This window comes from Propithecus coquereli, unplaced genomic scaffold, assembly GCF_000956105.1.
Source record: "Propithecus coquereli isolate 6110/MARCELLA unplaced genomic scaffold, Pcoq_1.0 Scaffold54, whole genome shotgun sequence".
Classification (NCBI taxonomy): Eukaryota; Metazoa; Chordata; class Mammalia; order Primates; family Indriidae; genus Propithecus; species Propithecus coquereli.
In genome coordinates, this window is record NW_012151285.1 from 2,678,180 (window position 1) to 2,690,308 (window position 12,129).

Here is a 12,129-nt window from a genome sequence, read left to right on the forward strand (position 1 = left end):
ATTTAATAATATATATACATACACATGTACATTTGGGCAGATGCATATATACACTCACACATTAGCCAAAGCTCTTCATCTCATAATGAACTCATAAAAGATGATAGGCAAGTACCGCAGACGTGAGAAACGCATTCATGCTCCTCGGGACCACACCTGGAGGTCATTACCCACAAAGCATCCCAGTTACGCCTAGGGCTTTGGGCTTTACTTCATCACTGATTCATGACCTGATTAGCTGCTTACTAATATTCTTATTTGGAAACACCTCAGTTTGGAACCCAAACACTCCAATGAAGTATTTTCTTGGGTGAATGTCATTCTGCCATGATCCAAGGGGCTTCCCAAAATGTGGGACTTTCCATGCTAAACTCAAGAGAGTCCTGGGCAAACCAAGACACTGCAAAATCAGGACAACAGTGCCTGCCACAAAAGGCTCCTGTGAGGAATAACTTGTCTTCGGCAGCAAAGCATCTAGAACATGGCCCAGCAGATGGTATGAGATCCGTAAGTGTTAATCATTATTATATTATCAGTATTACCTCCTCACAGACAAAGCAAAGAGCATACACTCATTTCTTTCCTGCAGCTTTTTGATGATTTGAGAGGTCATGCAATCCCTGTTCTGCTCCAGGACCACAAAGGAATCACTAGAAATCCAAACTTCACTCTATCATCCCTATACAGAGAGAGCAAGACCCCTTGGCAGCAGCTGCGACATCTTCTGCCTCCTCCGTCTCTCAGCACCACGCCCTGTCCACTCTGAAGTTGCTGGACACGGGGCTCTGGCAAAGAGCAGGCAGTGACAAAGACAGTGTCTTCATGGAACAAGAGCATCTGAAGAGAGGCAGAAAAATAGCCTGACAACTTACCAAAAAGCCACAGGGTGGGATTTAAGACAACAAGAACTCAAATAGGGGATTAAAACAGCAGAGGTGACACAGGGAGGAAGATCAGAATGAATCAAATGGCTCAGAAAATGGGCAAGAGAAGCAAGCAGGATTGCAACATGTTTTGGCAGGAATTTGGCTTAGGAGGCTAATAAACTCATAAAAAAAAATTATAGTCAAAAAGACAGACTCCAAACCTACATATATCTCCATGGGAAACATCCAAAAAAATGTATGTTTGCAAATAGCAACTTCTCCCATCTGTTGCAGTGTTGGTACATTTTCTCAGGAAAGAGCTGAGGGTCCATTACCAGTCCCATGACACCGCTAAATATTTGTCTCCTTCTGGTTGGTCACCTGCCACTCTGATACCTAGGTGCCTACCTTGAAAATTCCTGCAGAAGGCACAGCTGTTCTGGGGCCAGGATTTTCCTACAGAGTGCCAGCCAGACAACTCTCGTTCAACCTAGTCATCACTCAGACAGGCATCCCCAGAGCCGCAAGGAGCGAGAGAAACAGAAAGAGCTTGCAGAATCCCGGCCTTCCGACTTGGACGTCACCCAGAAGGCCGTGCTCATGTCCTGGGAAGATCAAACCGTTCTTTGATCCATTTGAAAAGCATTTACTGAGCACCTTCTCTGTACTAGGAACTATTCTACGCACCAGGGATCGACCCATGGTCCCTTCCTCACAGGGCTTACAGTCTAGTGGGGAGACAAACAACAAACATATAAACCTAACGGATACCATGGGATCAGGTGACGCTAAGAGCTGAATTACGTCCTCTCCAAATTCATATGTTGGAGTACTAATCTCCACCACCTCAGTACCTTATTTGGGTATAGGGACTTTAGGGAAGTACTTTAAAGTTAAAATGAGGTCATTAGGGTGAAATTTGGAGACAGAGACAGACACACATAGAGGGAGGACAATGTGGAGAGACGCAGGGAGAAGACGGCCATCTACACGCCAGGGAGTGAGGGTTGGAACAGATCCTTCCCTGAGAGCCCTCAGGAGGACTAACCCCGCCAACACCTTGATCTTGGACTTCCAGCCTCCAGAACTGTGGGAGAGAAAGTCTCTGCTGTTCAAGCCGCCCACCTGGTGGCACTTTGCAACAGCAACCCCAGCAAACCAGCACAGGTGTCCAGACATACTTTGAGGAAAGACATAGCAGGGTGAAGGGGCAGACAGTGACAGGGGACAGGGCATCGCTGACACAGGTTCCAACAGCAGGGCCCGCCTGCCAGCCCCACCGAGCGCTGCTCCCCAGAGGGTTTCTCGGGTAGACGCGACAGCTCAGAGTCCCAGGCTTTTTCACACATGTGCATACATGCGACATAGTGCATTTTATATCCAAGTTACGTGGTCGCTCTTGTTCTTAAAAGGTTTTCATTTCCCTCAATATTCCCCCTTTTTCTTTCTTCTCAACCACTGCCTTGGTCCATTTGGGCTGCTGTAACAAAATACCACAGATGGGTGGCTTATAAACCACAGAAATTTATTTCTCACAGTCTGGAGGCTGGGAAGACTAAGGCTTCAGCTGATGCAGTGTCCGGTGACAGCCCGTGCCCTGGGTCATAGCAATGACGCCTTCTCGCTGAGTCCTCACATGGTAAAAAGGCAAACGAGCTCCCTCGAGCCCCTCTTATGACGGCACTAATCCCATTCATGAGGGCAAATCTCTTTACCTCCCAAAGGCCCCATCTCCAAATAGCATCGCATTGGGGGCTAGAATTTCAGCATATGAATCTGGAGGTGGTGGGGATACAAATATTCTGACCATAGCAACCCCCACCATAAATTGTATCTCTTTTCCCATGAAGAGATGATGGGACGTGGATTCAGGGTCGTCTTGTCAAGGTTTTCCAAAGATCTGTCTACATTCTGTCACACCTCTCCCCTATGACCTAGGCATGGGGGTGGGGGGCAGAAATCAGGCATGCTTAGTCATGCCAGCGTCACGGTTGGAGAGCCATCCTGCCTAGTCTTAAGTATGTATAATCTGCAACTTTAGCCCAATTGGCAGTGGTGCTAACAGGCTAAGGTGACCCAAAACCTCCACAAACTTCCATTCAGTCAGCAGAACCGATAAGGACGGGCAACAAAGCAGTGGCTCTTAATATGCAGGAGGTAACTCAAACAGTACAGAAGCCATTCATGTAACCAAAACATTTGTACTGCTGTAATATTCTGAAATAAAATTCAAAAAAATATTTGGGAGGTAAATAATTCCTTTTAGAATTTGATGAAACCCTTGGACTTCTCTTCATAAATATGATTACACACATACAATTCATAGGGGTTCATAAACCCCCCAAACTCATCTACGATCCTTCTCTAGTTAGTGGAATCCAAGGAAATAACCTCTGCAAATGGCAAGAATCACCACGAAACAAAAACAAAGAACAATGGGGAGAGGGGTAAAATGGAGGACACTACAAAAATATATCACTCAGAGGACTAATTTACTTAATATATAAAAAGCATCTATAAATCAATAAGAAAAAACTCAAAACCCAACGGAAAAATGAGGACTGGACATGAACAATGAACAGAAATGAAATGTAAATTGTTCAGGAGGTGTCAAAATATATTCAACTCCCTTGCAAATAGAAGAAACTATAAATAAAGCAAGATAACATGTTTAATATACTAGATTGGCAAAAATCAAAAAGAGTACTTTGTATTGGCAAAGATGTGGAAAAACAGACACTTCCATATCAGGCAGGTGTGATTCTAAACTGGGACAACCTCTACGGAAGGCAATTTGGCAATAATTATCAACAGTTAAAACAGACATAGCTTTTGGCCAAAGACTGGGAATTTACCCCTCAGATATACTGGAAACATTTACAAAATGACAAATGGGCATGAGTATTTACTACAGCATGGTTTGAGAAAAATAAAAAAATTGTATACAACCTAACTGTCCATCAACAAAGGTTGGTTAGGTCAACATGGCAGCCCCATAGAATGAATACTATGTGGTAATTACAAAGAACGAGGCAATTTTGTAGTAGCTATGGGGAAGGAAGTTCAAGACATATTGCTAAAGTGAAAAAAGCAAGACACTGAGCGGCATGTACATGTAAAAATATGGCTTCCCATACCTACACATTTACAAATATGCGTGTGGGCTCATATGCGTACAGGGTATCTCTGGAAAGTGGAAGCAGGAGTGGCCACTGGGGAGAGGACCAGGGAGCTGAAGACTACAGATAAGAGGCAGCTTATCTGCGAACCCTCTAGAAACCTTTCAATTTCAGACCATGTGTCTGTATGACCTATCCCAAAACTTAACCAAATGCATCTTAAAAATACAAAAATGATCAAAAACCAAAAAGGACCCCAGCAATTAGAAATTGCATAGCTAGGAGAACGTGGGCACAGTACAGGTGCTAAGAGGATGTTAAGGGATGGCTCTGCCCTGAGTAGTCCTGTCATCCATGGGAACGTCCCGAACTGTTGCTCTAGTTGTCAAAAATCCCATTTCCCAAAACAATTTCATCGACTTTCCCACCACTCACAAGTGATGGGGGATGGAGGGGCGTTTCCCAGGAAAGCACCTCTGTCTCTGAACTAGGCTGCCAGTGGCAAGTTAGCCAAACTCTGTTGCCACAAAGTTCTCAAGAGAAAACACACAGAGCACACAAAGTGAGCCTTCAGCCCTGCAAGGACCGAGAATGGAGCCCTGAGAATTCTAACTGAAGAGAAATGGGAGGCCAGAGTACTTCCCCAGATGCTAAGAGTGTGTGGCACGTAGAATCTGCTCCGTCATTTCAGGGTGAGGGACCACAGCTGGGTAGCAGGGTAGGACAGGGAAGCTGTCCACTATTTATGGAACCAGCCTGGACTCAGATGACAATCCCAGGGCTCCGGTCCTGACTCTCGGTAGGCAATGGGCACTGGACAGCAGCCCTGATTCCCCTTCGATGCTGAAGAACTTACTCCCCCAGCTGTGGGCTCTCAGCTGTGAGCCCTCCCTGGGAACTGCCCTCAGCAACCATCCTGTTCAAGGCCATGCACCTGTTTCCAGGGCAGCCCCCATGTAAGGACTGGTCCATGCAGAAGTATAAAGGTCCAGTCCTCCCACCCCAGCCTGGACAACTCTGCAGGGCCAGCTCAGCTCCAGAGTTTACCACACCATGGGCAGGGCTTTCTCTGGGAGCTGCACTGGAGCCCAGCTTCTCCCTCTGCCCAAAGCTGCTCTTCCCTTGCAGGTGTCGGTCCTGAGAATGCTCCCTGAGAGCACGTTCATTTCCTTCTCAAGGCCAGCTTCCCAGGAAGTCACCTGCAACACAATGCTGACAGTCTAAGAAGGTGTTGGGGGTTGAACTGTGTCCTCCCAAAAGGTATCTTCGAGTCCTAACCTCTAGTACCCGTGAATGTGCTCTTATCTGGAAACTGAGTCTTTGTAGAGGTGATCAAGTTGACTGAGGCAATACTGGATTAAGGCAGGCCCTGCATCCAATGACCGGTGTCTTCATAAAGAGACGTATGAGGAGATCAGGAAACAGAGACACCCAGAGGGAGGAAGACCAGGTGAAGATGGAGGCAGAGATGGAAGCGCTGCAGCTACAAGCCAGAGAACGCCAAGGAGAGCTGGCCATCACCAGAAGCTGGAAGAGACAAGGAAGGATTCTCCCCTAGAGCTTTCAGAGGGACCGTGGCCCTGCCAACACCTTCATTTTGGGATTTCTAGCCTCCAGAACTTGAGAGAATAAATTTCTATTGTTTAAGCCACCCAGTTTGTGGCCATCTGTTACAGCCATCCTAGCAAACTAACAGAGAGAGTCAGAGACAGAATCTACTCAGGGCATCCCTCTACTTAACCAATACAGGTGAGAATGCCAGCAAGTTGGTTCTCACCTGCCCAGGGGCGCTGCAAGCATCTAATGAGAAAACGCACGGGAAGACCCTGAAAAAACCATAAAGCACTGCACCACTGGACTGGTATTTATGATGAAGGGGCAGGGATAGCGCCCTCCAGTTTGTAGAGGTATCAGCCTGTCAGGCCGTGTGCTTCTAGCTCTTGCCTGCTGGTCATCTTACCACCCAGCAGCACCGCCTATCAGAAAGCATGAAATTCAATTCAGGCCAACGCTTGGACCCAGGCTGAGTGGAGGCAGAGGTTTCACCAGTTAGCCACAATAAGGCTCAAGGATTATCTATGGGTTTCAAATAGCCAAGAGAGCAGGTCTCTCAGTTACCATGAATAATCGAGAGGGGGGTGTATGTCCCAAGGCAAATGATACTTTGTGCCTAAACCACCTTCCCACGGAGAACACCCAGCCTGCCCATCTCTTCGGGGGGCGGTGGTGGGGGGAGACATCCACCCCTTCTGGGAGGATGACCCCAGGGACGGATGATTGCCAAGAGGCCCTGGAACAGCGGGCAGTGTGCAGAATGCTGTAATCTTGCAGACTGAGTCAGACAGGTATGCACGGGAAGCTATAGCTGTGATTCAATGCCTGTAAAGAAAATACAGGGTTGTACACCTCTTCGTGGGCACCGCTCTACACTGTTATGCTGACCAAAGCACCCTTTGAAGTCCACGGGACCTGTTATCAATGAACACTAGAAACCAAGCCCTACGTGCCAATCTCCGTCATGCACAACTATTTCAAAAAGACGCAAGGCAGGAAGTTCAAAAGAATGAGCCAGCAACTGCAGCATGCAATCTACGAAATTATAGGCACTGCCTTGTCGCACAGGGCACACAGAGCAGGTGCTTTGCAAATGCCTCCTTGCCAAGAAGTCCCTGCTGAGGATTAATGGGAATTTCCAAGTCTCCAAGCATTTCTTTTCCTCAGATTTCCTGAATTTCTAGCACTTTAAAAATACAGGATTTCGCACCTGTTTGTTTCAGAAATACTTGCTAAAAACAGATCTGCCAAAAGGCCACCTCTAAAATTAGTCATATTTCCTGCTCTGCACAACATAGTAAATCATATTTTTAGTAACTCCTTCACGCCAGGTATCTGGCATGGTTGTGCTCTAGCACGATTATTGGCAACTTACTAAGCAGGCAGCCCTTAATTTTAGCCCAAAAATAGCTCCATGAAAGTATAAACGGGCTTACTTTTTTTTTTTAACCAGAGGTTAGAACAAGATATTTAAACATCTTAACCAATCAATTTTGTGCACCCCAGTTTGTCTCTTAGAGAGACGTAATCACAAAAGGTAATGGTGTCACCAACTGTTTGCCTGTGTTTTGCGTTTGCCTGCCTACCAAACCAGCTCTACACCCACACTTTCTCGATCAAGCTTTGCCAACTAAATTTTATCAGTTTTTTAAAACATGTAATAGTAACCTTTTACGTGCCAGAGACTGTGATTTCATAGATATCACAAACCAACGTCAAGAACAGAAAGCACAACTTCTCTGGGTATTTCAAAGTCATTATTCGACACTCTTACTCAGCAACATTGCTCTTTGTCTCAAAGCCACAGAAAACGATTCTTTTCAGAATCTGACGCTGTGATCATTTTTCCTGGTCAAGTCATCAACTTACCTTCAGTCAAAGACACTTGGCCCTGACGGAGAATATGCCAATTAGAAGTTTCACGTGATCAAGTGAACTAGTTATTTTTAAAGCCAGATTGAGAGACTGCATTCACTCATCGCTAAAGGAGAACAAAATTAGGTCTCGGCCCAAAGCCATCCTTTCTTTTCAAGGAGTAAAAGGGCCATCTAGATTCAAATGACTTCCAGATAAACGACTTCAGGGGAAAAGCAGGCAAAATACTGTCCTTCAGGCAGTGGTGGCAAAAGGAGCCTCTTGGTGAGACAAGGTCGAAGCCTGAAATGGAAGTCAGGAAGTGGCTCCTTTTGTCATCTGGACTCAAGACAGTGATTCCCAGGAAACCCTGGAGGATTTCACCCAAAGGTTTTTGGAGATGTGGACCAAGTTGAAACACAACACACAATGCACGCATACACAGCCCCCATACCAAATGCCTTCAACTAGCAATACTATAGATTTTGGCCCAAATCACCCAAAACAAAGTGCACGGTTTGAGAATGCAGCTAGGAAGCCGGTCATACTTGGGGTGCCCCCTCACCTTCTCTTTCCCCATCCCCTCTTGCAGCTTTTCCATGAACTGATTCCCCAAGACAAGCTGCCCTGGATCCTCCCACTTGGGGTGGGCTGGGGAGAATACACCTATTTCTCACTACAGTGTTCATGACTTCATACCTCTCCTAAGTGGTCCTTTAAAACAGAAAGGAGAGGAGAAAAGTGAAGTGCTTAATCCAAAAAGTATGCACCCCAAGAAAGGAGGAAGTAACGGGGTCTGGGTCATTCACATCACCCACTGGGTAGGACACTGCAGGTTTGATGACCCCCTTCCTTTGGTTGTCTCCCCTGCTCTGCTCACTCAAGTAACCCTTCCCCTAGGCTGAAACCCACTTAGTAGCTCACCTTTTCAAAAGAACTTAAGGTTGAAGACAGCTTGAGGTTGCCTTCACCTTTGTTTTGGCCTTAGTTAGGCAACACCCAAAACAGGAGCCGGGATGGGGACTCATTAACTCAGCAATCCCTCCCAAGCAGAGTCAAGCACAAAAAAACACATTTTAATCTCTACGATCTGCTAAAACCCAAATCTATTAGTTAAGCATTAAAGGTGTTGGATTTGGGAGATCAACGCTATGAATGACACCATTGTTTCTTTAAAGCTGGCAACTGTGTGAACTAAAACCCAGATTTCTCCTGAAGCCTCGGTCCCTGGAGCACCGATTCTCATGGCTAGAGAAGAGCGCAGCAGGTAAACCAAGTTTTTCAACATAAACAGCCCTCCCCTGCCACCCCGCTCCTCTATCCTAAGAAACACCGTCCTTAACTAGATCAAATCAATTGGTCCAGGCACGGAAATAATTTTACATCCAATTAATACCTCATCTCATTGCAAAGAGGAAGTGAGATTCATCATTTAAGAAAGATCAGATGGGAGGGGGAGGGGCGTGGGCTTGGGGTGCAGAGGGGCTCCTCATTTGGGTCCCGTTTGGGCAGGAACTGCCTGCATTCCAGGGTGCTCAGTGGGCCCAGCACGGAGCTCCGAATACATCCCCAGGCAGTTCAGCCAAGGCCAAGAGCTTTATGCTATGGAGTAAAAATGCACGGCAGAGGAGCCAGAGGCACAGCACAGCACGGGAGAGTGGAGAGAAGCCAGAGAAGCTGTGCGGCAGGACGGGCGAGAAGAATGTGATGTTTGCAATTACACTGTCAGCATCAGGACTCACCTCTTTCTGCTACGTTTAGAGAGAAAATATGCATGACCAGACTGAGTCCTATACGTTGCAAATGAAAATAAACTTCTACCACCAGGGCCAAAAGGAATTTACACAGGGACACGACAAAGTGAGCTCACTCTAATTAGCCAGCTGCAGCCTCACAGCATCCTCCCGCCCTGAACCCACTGGCCTTGTGTAAGTCAGACAGCTCACCACGCGCCAGGAGCAAAGCTGCCTCGCTCCCTTTGGACTAGAATGAGGTTTGGAGTTTTTTTTCTTCTTCTTTGAAGAGTTACTCAATTCAGTAAGTTCATACTGAACACTCCCAGTTCACGGGTGATGGAGACCAGCGTTCAAATGCAAGGGCTCCAGGACAAAGTGGGGACACGGGAGGGAAGCTGAAGACTGGGTGAGGCTGGGGCCTGACAGGCAGGGCAGCTTGGCTCTGTGACCAGGTATCACGCACAGCCCCACACTGGGCAAAGGGTCCCAGGTCAGAGGGCAGAGGGTGTGGCTCCCTGGCTACTTGCTAGGTTAGGAAGCCAAGCTTCCCTTGTCCCTCCCTCCTGCTGATGCCTCCCTGACCCATGGGCCAGGAAGGGTACTACCCCTCCAGTGCTCAGCAACTCCCAGTCTGGGGGGAGCCTTGAGTCTGGGAGGACCGAAGCTTGGAACAGCTCCAACCTGGAATGGCTCCAAGCACCGGGCACCCTCCAGCCTGGGGTGACCCAGCCTCAAAACTCACCATCTCTTGGGTTTCTTCTCACAGATCTAAGTTACACCTTAGATCTATCTGGCCCTCACTGGGCAAGGCTTCGCAGCTAACTTCTAACAAGGCTGGAGAGCGTCCCCTCCAGGTCTTCGGGAGGTCCTCCTCTCCTGTCCCCTCTTCTAGAAAGAAAAGAAGGCATCTCCCAAACTCTGGGGGTGTTCCGTGTAGCTCTGTACCTGCCAGAAGCCCCCACCCTGGGGCTCGGGGGATGGACAGAGGGCAGTGGGGCATGGAGGGAAGAGGATGAGAATGGTGGGGTGAGAATAGGGGGTGAGAGGGGATGCAGGGGAGGGCAGATGGAGACATGTTGGGCGGGGGTGGGGGTAACGTGTTGAAACCCTGCTCTGAGCACGAAAATTCCCTAGCTGCCCCAGCCCACAGCTGGAGAGGAATGTCCCTAAGGAGGGGGATCAGAGGCCGAGCTCCCCCAAAGGCTGCCTAATCAGCTTTCCTGACCCCCGATATAAAGGGCCCATGTCCTGTCCCCCTGGTTCCTGCCTCTCCACTGATCTGCCGCCCCTACCGGCCGGGAGAGCGGAGCATCCCCTACCCCACGCCGCGCTGCCGTCCGCCAGGCGGCGCCCTTGCAGGAGCGGCAAGGCTACGCGGGACGGCTTCGCGGGTAAACCAGCCGCCCCGCGGGGAAACGGACCCCAGATCGCCCATCGGGAAGGCTGGGTGACCTGGCTGCGGGGACCTGAGTCCGCGTTTGGCTCGACCTCTCTTTTAGCCCGAGAGGAAAGTCAGGCGGAGGCGCCCGGCCCGGGACTGCGCAGCCGGACTCCCAGTGCAGTGCTCTCGGCGGGGCCCCGGCCGCCCCTCCCGCCGCGGTCCGGCGGCCCGAGCGCGGGCGGCTCACCTTCTCTCCGGTCAGCACGTGCAGCCCCTCGCGCACCTTGGCGAAGGAGCCCTCGCCCAGCTTCCTGCTGCCGATGAGGTAGTTGCCCACGCGCTTGTGGTGCTGGAAGTCGCGGAGCCGCTCGCGGGGCACGCCGCTCACCCAGGCCGGCAGGAAACTTCCCTCGCAGGCCGCCGCCGGCCTGGCAGCGTCCTCCGCGCCGCCGCCACCCCCGGGCGCCGCCGGCTCCCCCAGCAGCCCGTCCCCCGCCGCCGCCGGCATCGCGCTCGCCCGCGGCCCGCGCGGCTTCGGCTCGGCTCCCGCGCTCGAAGCTCTTTCTCCTCCTCCTCCTCCTCCTTCTCCTCCTCTGGCTCCCCGGCTCCTCCCGCCGCCGCCTTGAGCCGGGCCCCGCCCGGCCCAGGTCTCCGCGCCTTGCGCCCCGCGCTCACGCCCCCTGCGCGGCCGACCACGACGCGCAGACAATAGCGGCCGCCCGGGCGACCGGGGACCCCGCCCCCAAGAAGTTCTTCCTCGGAGGGTCGCCCGAGCCCCTTTCAAGACACCCGGACCCCTCCCCGGGTCCCGTCCAGGAGGCTGATGACAGTCGCCCTGCTCGGGCGCGCGAGGAGGGGCGCGGTCCGGCGCCTGAATCCCGGAGCCCAGGAGCCCGGGTGCCTGGTCCCGGAGCCGGGCGCCTCCGCAGCCTCCGCCTCGCCGCCGCCGTCTGGCCCGCACGGGCTCGGGGCCGGCTCGCTCGCTCCTAGCCGTGCGCCGGGCGGCCGCTCCCGCCGGAGAGAAGCGCGCGGCGGGCTGCAGGCGCCCTCTGGAAGGCAGCAGAAGAAAGCCCCATTCAGTTTGAATTTGCAGAAATTTAATCCGGTCGCGGGCGGCGGGAACAGATGCGAGCTCCACTCCGCTGCCCGTGCACTTTCAAATCCTTCGTAGCCCCTCCTTCCCCGCGCGCAGCAGCCAAACTCGACCCTCGCTGGAGAGGGGAGGGCTCAGGGAGGGGAGCGGCGGAGTGGGCGGCGGAGCCACCTGAGCGCCAGACGGGGGGACCCTGCGCGGCCTCGGAGACGCGCGTTCCCGGGCCGCGGGAGTCGGGCCACCTCCGGCTGCGCCTCTCGCCCGGATTCTGGGCTCGGGTTTTCTGGACCTTTCGGCGGTGAAATTACCCACTAGCCGCACCTACTGGGGGCGGGGGAAGGGAGCGAAGCTCTCTCGAACCCCGTGAACTGTGGGTCGGGTTGGGTGCCCCAGCCCAGAGTCTGGCACACATTGGGGCCCCCTGGACCTGGGATGGATGGATGGATAGATGGATGAGTGGCAGAAAAGATGGGGAGGTGGCAGGGCGACTGCCCGGGCTCGCGCGCAGACCGATTGCTGTGTTGGA

The 12,129-nt window shown here is 51.3% G+C and overlaps 1 protein-coding gene across 1 annotated transcript in view; it reads right to left on the bottom strand.

Moving 5' to 3' along the window:
• Positions 1–11,018, bottom strand: part of HUNK (hormonally up-regulated Neu-associated kinase) — a 104,378-nt gene extending 93,360 nt beyond the window's left edge. Inside the window, exon 1 of the mRNA XM_012657364.1 lies at positions 10,758–11,018. Within this exon, the coding sequence (XP_012512818.1) occupies positions 10,758–11,018 (261 nt within the window). The remainder of the gene's footprint in view (positions 1–10,757) is intronic.
• Positions 11,019–12,129: the final 1,111 nt, after the last annotated feature.